This window comes from Sapajus apella, unplaced genomic scaffold (assembly GCF_009761245.1).
Source record: "Sapajus apella isolate SASKATOON/1434 unplaced genomic scaffold, GSC_monkey_1.0 scaffold21, whole genome shotgun sequence".
NCBI classification, from domain to species: Eukaryota; Metazoa; Chordata; class Mammalia; order Primates; family Cebidae; genus Sapajus; species Sapajus apella.
In genome coordinates, this window is record NW_022436961.1 from 1838482 (window position 1) to 1847991 (window position 9510).

Genomic DNA, 9510 nt, shown 5'->3' on the forward strand with positions numbered 1-9510 from the left:
CACAGAAAAACCTTGTCTCTACACACACACACACACACACACACACAGGAGAAACCTTGTCTCTATACACACACACACACACACACACAGAAACCCTGTCTCTATACACACACACACACACACAGAAACCTTGTCTCTATACACACACACACACACACACACACACACAGGAGAAACCTTGTCTCTATACACACACACACACACAGAAACCTTGTCTCTATACACACACACACACACACACACACACAGAGCCAGGTGCAGTGACACATGCCTGAAGTCCCAGCTCTTTGGGAAGCTGAGGCAGGAGGATCTGTTGAACCCAGTGGGATCAAGGCTGCAGTGAGCCCATGTTCATGCCACTGCACTCCAGTCTGGATGACAGAGCAAGATCCTGTCAAAGAAAAAAAAGGGAAGGAACTTCTGACACATGCTATAGCAGGGATGCACCTTGAAGACATTTGCGAAGTGAAATAAACCAGTCACAAAATAAGAAATACTGTCTGATTCCACTTGTACGATGTATGAAGAGCAGTCAGATTCATAGAGCCAGAAAGGAGCAGGGTGGCTGCTGGGGAAAAGGGGGATGGGGAGTTAGTTTTAATGGCTGCAGAGGTTCAGTTGCGGGTGATGGAGAAGTCCTGGACATGGGCTGTGGGGTCGGCTGCACAGCAATGTGAAGTGCTTACTGTAACTCAGCTGTGCACTTAACATCGTTAAGGTGGTAAACTTTGTGTTATGTATATTTTACCACAATAAAAAATACGTGGTTTCTAGAATCCTCTTCTAGATGCATGTCTGGCTTCTCCCACGGAGCTGGTGCTGGAGGAAGCCGGCCAGGACAACGGCTGGCTTCTCCTCTTTTGCCATCGTGGCCCTCTCGCACCATGTGATCAAGCTCTTTTTTCTCTCCTTCCAGGATTTAAGGGACGCTGTGAGGCAGTTATGAGTGCGGTGAAGACAGGGCTCTGCTGTGTGCTGCTGTTCTGTGGAGCAGTCTTCGCCTGGCCCAGCCAGGTGGGTGTCCAGGATCCCCGCATCCCGCCCCTTGAGGCTGCGATGCTTCCAGAGGCTCCAGGGGTCTTCGTCCATCCGGGCACGGGGTGGTAATGCTGTCAGGGAGAGGAGAAGCGCAGGGACGAGGGGTCAGCATTGCTGTGGAGCACACCGCCCACACTCCCCTCTGTACTGCAGACTGTATTTGGGGGCCCAGTGCGGAGCCCTAGGCACTTATTTTGTTTTTTTGTTTTTTTTTTTTTTTTCATTTAAATTATTTTTATTTACAGCAAACTCCACTAGGCACTTATTTTGAATGGAGTAAGCAGTTCATTCCACTCCCTGCCTATGACTGCTTTTTTGCAACTGGTTTTAAATAACGTATTTGGGCTGGGCACAGTGGTTCATGCCTATAATCCCAGCACTTTGGGAGGCCAAGGTGGGAGGATCGCTTGAGCCCAGGAGTTTGAGACCAGCCTGGGAAATATAGTGAGACTCTGTCCCTACAAAAAATTTAAAAATTAGTTGGGTGTAGTGATATACACTTGTGGTCCCAGCTACTTGGGAGGCTGAGGCGGGAGGATCGTTTAAGCCCAGGAGGTGGACTTCGGTGAGATACGATTGCCCCAGTGCATTCCAGCCTGGGTGACAAACTGAGACCCTGTCTCGAAAAAAAAGGCAATGCAGGTGCCATGAGTCACAGCTGCAGGCAAGCCGCACTCATGGCGCGTATTATCTAGCTGAGACAGAAGTGCTACGCACACTCTCTGAGAATGCCTAGCAGTAAAGGGCCCCACAGAAGACCAAACTAGCCCCACCTCTGCCACAGAATCCTAGAGCAGGGAGAGCCCCGGTGACTACGTGGAATAGACAGGCAGCCGCAACTCTATTGCCCAGTGTGATGGCCACTGACCACGTATAGCTGTTTGAATTTAAAATAATTAAAATTAAAGTTAAAAATTGTTTCTCAGTCCCACTGGCCACATTCCAAGCACTCGGTGGCCCTGTGTAGCTTTCTGTCTGGATAGCACAGACAGAAAACATTTCCGCCATGCAGAAAGCTCTTCTGGACTGTGCCAGTTAGGAAGGAGAGGAAGAATTGGACCAGAAGGCAGGAGATGGACGCTCTCTTGGGCCAGTTACCCGAGGGGGCTCTCTGAGCTAGGGTGCCTGGCTGGCAGGTTCATGTGGGCTTCTGGGTTCCGCCTTTACTCTTAGGATGCCTGGCATGTGCTGATCCTTCCTCTACCCATGGTTTCTTTGCAGGAAATCCATGCCCGATTCAGAAGAGGAGCCAGATCTTACCGAGGTTGGTGCATGGGGTCGTGGGGGCAGGAGGCAGGGTGGGTGCAGGGTGCCTTCTTCCACCTGCCACCTGCCTACGGTGTCACAGTGCCATCGCAGTGTAATTTTACAGACATGCCTATGTCAGCACCTTTCTCCCTTCAGCTGCAGTTGCTTCTGATTCTGAGGGGAGCAGAAACAGGTGTCCCCCCAAGGAGCAAGCTTGTCTGGGATCACAAGCTGGTGGGGGATGGCTGGCCACTGGCCCGAGGTCCTGGTTATGCAGATTAGAAGGCAGATGCCACGAGAGAGAGCGTGGCTTGCCCAGGGCCATGCAGCCTGCAGCAGCAGGGCCAGGGCAGTCATGGCCACGGCCAGCCCCACACTCTGGGTCTCGTCCTAGGCTGTGATCCCACCACAGTGCACCGGCGGCTTTGCTGACAACATCCCCGCGTATCCATTTCCTTCTGTTGATCCAACAGGGATGTCCCACCCGGGCAACCCCCAGACGTGGTGGGGTCTCTAAGTCCACGTCTAGAGTTGACTCTAGGAGGCTGAGAAGTGCGAGGCTCAGCTTCAGGCCCAAAACTATCAGCCTAGGCCCTCATTTTCCCTCCTTCACCACCCAGTTCTTTTGGTTCTGGAAGACTCCACGATACCCTTTGTAAAGGTGTTAAAAAGGGTGACTGACTCCCCAGAGTGAGCCACACCTCGACTTCTAGCGCCTTCGTTGTTGGATGGCCCCATGCTTCCTACGAGGGTATCCTGGCCTTAGCGACCTCAGAAGCCACAAGGGTCTGACTTACAGTGAGGTCATGCCACTTCTTTAATTAATTGAAAGTAAAGTTTTTGTTTTTAAAGTTGGTGTTCTGGCTTGAAACAGAAAGATGGCATGAGAATATTAACGGGAGCACTTCAACTATTTTCATTATGCCAAAAATACTTGGAGAAGTGGCACATTTTCTGCAAAGACTAAAATGTCAATTTTGTTTGTTTGGGGCCAAAAATGCATCATTTCTGTGTGGTAATACTTATGTGGATCAAAAACTCTGATAGGCAGTTATGCATATATATATATATTTTTTGATGGATTCCAATGAGAAAAAGTCCAGGTGTAATGGCTCACATCTTTAACTCCAGTACATTGGGAGGCTGATCCAGGAGGATGGCTTGAGCCCAGGAGTTCAAGACTAGCCTGGGCAACATAGTGAGACCCCCCACTCCCCTACCTCACCCCCACCTCTACAAAAAAAATTTAAAAATTAGCTGGATGTGGTGGTGCGTACCTGCAGTCCCAGCTACTTGGGAGGTTGAGGCAGGAGGATTGCTTGAGCCTCGTAGGCGGAGGCTGCAATGAGCTGAGATTTGCACCCTGTACTCCAACCTGAGTGACAGAGACCCTCAAAAAAAAAAAAAGAAAGAAAGAAAAGAAAATGAAAAATTAGGTTGGGCGTGGTGGCTCATGCCTGTAATCCCAGCACTTTGGGAGGCTGAGGTGGGCAGATCACTTGAGGTCAGGAGTTTGAGACCAGCCTGGCCAACATGGTGAAATCCCATCTCTACTAAGAATACAAAAATTAGCTGAGTGCAGTGGTAGGTTTCTGTAATCCCAGCTACTTGGACGGCTGAGGCAGGAGAATCACTTGAACCCAGGAGGTGGAGGTTGCAGTGAGCCGAGATCATGCCACTGCCCTCTAGCCTGGGTGACAGAGCGAGACTTTGTCTCAAATATATAAAAATAAATAAATAAATCATATGAGAAGATACTCAATAGCACTCAGAAAAGAAATACAAATTTATTTTATTTTATTTTGAGACAGAGTCTTGCCCTGTCGCCCAGGCTGGAGTGAAGTGGTGCAATCTCAGCCCACTGCGACCTCCACCTCCTGGATTCAAACGATTCTCCTGCCTCAGCCTCCTGAGTAGCTGGGATTACAGGCACCTGCCACCAAGCCTGGCTAATTTTTGTATTTTTAGTAGAAATGAGGTTTTACCATGTTGGTCAGGCTGGTCTCGAGCTGCTGACCTCAAGTGATCCACCAGCCTCAGCCTCCCAAAGTGCTGGGTTTACAGGCATGAGCCACAGTGCCTGGGCAGTATTCATTACCTTGTTGTCTTCCAGTTGTGTGTCTTCAAAAAAGTAGTATGCAATGGTGTCGATGGAAAGCAAGCGAGGGAGTTTTCCCAGTAGGTCCAGGGGCAGAGAGTCATTTCATTTTGAGTCATACTCTGATGAGGCTGGCCTGTCTTTTCTCACAGTGCTCTGCAGAGATGAGCAAACGCAGATGACATACCAGCAGCACGAGTCATGGCTGCGCCCCATGATCAGAAGCAACCGGGTAGAATATTGCTGGTGCAACAGCGGCAGGGCCCAGTGCCACTCGGTGCCCATCAAAAGTACGTACTGACGCTGGGAGGTGGTGTATGCCTGTGATCCCAGCACTTTAGGAGGCCAGGATGAGAGGACTGCTGGAGTCCAGGAGTTCAAGACTAACCTGAGCAACAGATCAAGTCCCCTGTCTCTACAAAAATAAAAAATTAGCCAGGTCTGGTGGGGCTCACCTGTAGTTCCAGCTACTTGGGAGGCTGAGGCAGAAGGACCATTTGAGTCCAGGAGTTGGAGGCTGCGGTAAGCTATGATTGTGCCACTGCGCTTCAGCCTAGACGACAGAGCAAGCCCCCATCTCTAAAACAAAACAACACAAACAAAGAAAAACAAAAACCAAAAAAAGCCCAGTCCGAATGGACTTTAAGCTGAGGCTTTGCGTTCAGGGGTCCAGTCTCAGGAGCCCAAACTCTGTCTTCCATGGTCCCCAGCAAGTTCAGATCTTCAAAAGGAACTTCCAGGCCTGTTCGGCCTTAGGCAGAGGTGAAGAGACGAGCAGAAAAGGGAGTGAGACCGAGTGACCTTGGGCAAATGCCCGCTTGCCTCAGTTTCCTCATCTGTAAAGTGGCGGGAATAATAGTGCACACTTCATGGTTTGCTGTGAGGATTAAATGAGCTGATTTTTGTAGACTGTCCAACAGTGCCTGGCACGTAGAGCACATGCTCAACACTTTAACTCACATCATCCTTGGAGCTGCTTCGAGGGTACAGTGGACCCTTGAACAGCACTTGTCTGACCTGCAGGGTCCACTTATGTATGAACTTTTTTCAACCAAAGACAGGATGAAAACAGTATTTGTAGGATGTGGAACTGGTATACGTGTGTTCCGCGCTGCGGGACTTGAATGCGTGTGGATCGTGTGGACGGGGCTCCTGGAACCATGGCCCGTGCGCACAGAGGGAGGCTGTCACTAGGGCTTCCTTGCTTATACTTGACAGGTTGCAGCGAGCCAAGGTGTTTTAATGGGGGCACCTGCCGGCAGGCCCTGTACTTCTCAGATTTCGTGTGCCAGTGCCCCGAAGGATTTACTGGGAAGCGATGTGAAATAGGTGAGTAGGTGGGAGCATGTGAGAGGGTCTGAAATGCCACCTCGCCAGCCCCCCAGGAAGGAAAGGCAGGGTGTGATGGCAGGGCCATAATGGGGGCCAGGGACAGGGAAGGCGCTTCTGACGTGGTTCGGGAAGCACAGTGCCAGGCAGCAGGCAGAGTCTGGGTGTGACCCTGGAACCAAGCTGGCACCCCTGCCACTAGCTTGTGGCTTCCCAGACAGGCTACATCAGGCCTGGGGGATGACAGGGCAGAGGGGAAGCCCCCTGAGGGCTGAATGAAGGGGATTCCCATGTGAAGCATCTGTACCCTGCTGTCCGTCAGATACCAAGGCCACATGCTACGAGGACGAGGGCATCAGCTACAGGGGCACGTGGAGCACGGCGGAGAGCGGCGCTGAGTGCACCAACTGGAACAGCAGCGTGCTGGCCCAGAAGCCCTACAGCGGGCGGAGGTCGGATGCCATCAGGCTGGGCCTGGGGAACCACAACTACTGCAGGTAAGGGCATGATCCCGAGGAAGGTTCCCCTGGTGAGAAGCTGCTATGGCTAGGGAAGGATTCTATCAGATCCGTCAGGGCTCTCCCGAGAAACAGAACCAATACAGGATGGATGGATGGATAGATAGATAGATAGATAAATGGATAGATGGATGGATAATAAATAGAAGATAGATGGATAGATGATAGATGATAAATAGATAGATGATAGGTTGACAGATGATAGATGATTGATGGATAGATGATAGATTAGATAGATAAATAGATGTTAGATACATAGATGATAGACAGATGATAGACAGATGATAGAGAGAGAGAGAAAAAGAGAGAGAGAGAGTGAGAGAGAGAGAGTGCGTGTGAACCCAAAGTCTCTGAGAGAGGTCTCAATCAATTTAGAAAGTTGATTTTGCCAAGGTTAAGGACATGCCGGTGACACAGCCTCAGAAGGTCCCAAGGACACGTGCCCAAGGCAGTCAGGGCACAGCTTGCTTTTACATATTTTAGGGAATCATGAGACATCAATCAACATGTGTAAGATGTACATGGGTTTGGTCTGGAAAGGTGGGACCACTCAAAGCAGGGTTTCCAGGTCATAGGTAGATAAGAGACAAAAGGCTGCATTCGGAGTCCTTGACGAGCTTTTCACTGAACACACAATTCAGCCTGGCTCAGTTCATCTGCACTTTTACGCAAACGATAGGGCAGAGGAAGCAATCAGATATGCATTGGTCTCAGGTGGGAGAGGGATGACTTTCCGTCCCGCACCTGGGAAGATAAGCTGTCCCTTTGCATCGCCAGGGTGAAATTCACAGAACTGTCTTAGGGTAAAGATCTTCAGGTCCGCAAGGAACTTCCTTGTAGGGAATTTTTAAATAAAAATCTTTGTAGCTATCTTATTGAGGAAGAAATGGGAGGCAGGTTTGCCTGGCGTGGTTCCCAGCCTGCCATTTCCCTTGGCTTAGTGATGTTGGGATCCTGAGCTTTCTTTTTCTTTCATACTGGATAGATAGAAAGACATTGATTTATGGACCTGGCTGACAGGATCGTGGGGGCTGGCAAGTCTGAAATGTGTAGGTCAGCCAGGCTGGAAACACAGGCAGCAGCTGAGGCTGCTGTCTTAAGGCAGAATTTCTTATTCAGGAAACCTCATATTTGCTCTTAAGGCCTTTAAGCGATTGGATGAGGCCCAACTATGTTATCTAGTTCTAAAGTCAACTGGCTGTAGGTGTTAAACACATCTATAAAACACTTTCACAGCTCCTAGATGAAAGTTTGATTCACGAACTGGGTACCACAGCCTGGCCAAGTCGACACATAAGGCTGTGCCAGTCCACACCTTGTCAACTTGGCACCCACGGGCATCTCCTTAAACCACACCTCCTCCAAGTAAACATAGGAATGAAGTCATCCTCCTGCCTAACACGATACAACTACCAGTGTACAACCAAAAATGCACTCCTACCTGGGCATGGTGGCTCACGCCTGTAATCTCAGCACTTTGGGAGGCCAAGGTGGGCGAATCACCTGAGGTCAGGAATTCGAGACCAGCCTGGCCAACATGGTGAAAATCTGTCTCTGCTAAAAATACAAAACTTAGCCAGGCCTGGTGGGGGGTACTTGTACTCCCAGCCACTCCGGAGGCTGAGGCTGGAGCATTGCCCAAACCCAGGAGGTAGAGATTACAGTGAGCTGAGATCGAGATCATGCCACTGCACTCCAGCCTGGGAGACAGAGCAAGACTCTGTCTCAAAAAAAACAAAAAACAAAAAACAAAACAAAAAAAGCACTCCCCATTCCCCAAGAGGAAGATACAAGAGTCCTTGGGTCCCAGACGAGAGGCTTCACCATTGACCTACCCTGGCCCTCCTGGGGCTGATTTTTCAGAAACCCGGACAGAGACTCAAAGCCCTGGTGCTATGTCTTCAAGGCAGGGAAGTACATCTCGGAGTTCTGCAGCACCCCCGCCTGCTCCAAGGGTAAGCGGCAGCCACCCCACCTTCCCCTGAGTGCCCCTGGTGGAGGAGGGTCTGGGAGGACAGGCTGACAGCCCTCTTGCGTCTGAGGGGAGAAGGAGGAGGCCAGGAGTGCCAGAGGGAAGAAAGGCAGGACTTAGGTCTGTGCCTCGGCTTAGCTTCTGACTGGCTGTTTGTCTGACCTGGAGCTGATCTCCTCGCCCTCTGACCCTCGGTTTCCTCCTCTGTGGAGGAGAGGATGGGCGGATTCAGTGGTTTTCAGTCCTTTTGAGAATAAATGGAGATTCTCCCTTTTTTGATTAATGGGTGAATGGGCCTTTCTCTCTTTCACTCCCTCTCAAACCTTTTAATGGGGAAAAAAACAAAAAAACAAAAAAAAAACCTTCCCAGATGGAAAAAAATATATTAAGTTACGAGGCCAGGGACAGTGGCTTATGCCTGTAATCCCAGCACTTTGGGAGGCTAAGGCAAGCAGATCACCTGAGGTCAGGAGTTCGAGACCAGCCTGGCCAATATGGGGAAACCCCATCTCTATTAAATATACAAAAATTAGCTGGGCATGTTGGTGGGCACCTGTAGTCCCAGCTACTCAGGAGGCTGAGGCAGGAGAATTGCTTGAATGGGGCAGAGGTTGCAGTGAGCTGAGATCACGCCGCTGCACTCCAGCCTGGGCGATAGAACAAAAAACTGTTTAAAAAAAAAGAAAGGAAGTGAGCCGAGATTGAGCCATTGCACTCCAGCCCGGCACCTGGCAGCAGAGCAAGACTCTGTCTCAAAAAAAAAAAAAAAAAAGAAAGGAAAAAAGTGCTAAGTTACAAAAAGGCACTATGGATTCAGTGGTATTTTTACAAATCATTACATTATTTATCACAGCACTATGAAAGATACTTTTTAAAGTTCTAAACATATATAGGGCCAGGTGCCATGGCTCATGTCTGTAATCCCAGTACTTTGGGAGACTGAGGAGGAAGAATTGCTTGAGCCCAGGAGTTTGAGACTAGCCTGGGCAACAAAGTGAAACTCCATCTCTATGAAAAATACAAAAATTAGCCAAGTGTGGTGGCATGTGCCTATGATCCCAACTGCTTGGGAAGCTGAGGTGGGAGGACGGCTTGAGCCTAAGAGGTTGAGGCTTTGGCAAGCAATGATTGAGACACTGCACTCCAGCCTGGGTGACAGTGAGATCCTATCTCAAAATAAATACATAGATATGTGTGTGTGTGTGTGTGTGTGTGTGTGTGTGTGTGTGTGTGTGTGTGTGTGTTAGACATATACATATAAATAATATATATATACAAATTTAATATATATGTCTAACATATACATA

General features: G+C 49.5%; 1 protein-coding gene across 2 annotated transcripts in view; it reads left to right on the plus strand.

The window, feature by feature from the left end:
- The window catches only part of PLAT (plasminogen activator, tissue type), a 32580-nt gene that overhangs the window by 13796 nt on the left and 9274 nt on the right, over positions 1-9510 (plus strand). For both annotated transcript variants that reach the window (XM_032288081.1, XM_032288082.1), the window contains 6 exons: positions 917-1014; positions 2260-2302; positions 4537-4674; positions 5603-5713; positions 6036-6210; positions 8095-8186. In XM_032288081.1, coding sequence (XP_032143972.1) covers positions 943-1014; positions 2260-2302; positions 4537-4674; positions 5603-5713; positions 6036-6210; positions 8095-8186 — 631 coding nt within the window. In that variant the 5' untranslated portion in view covers positions 917-942. The remainder of the gene's footprint in view (positions 1-916; positions 1015-2259; positions 2303-4536; positions 4675-5602; positions 5714-6035; positions 6211-8094; positions 8187-9510) is intronic.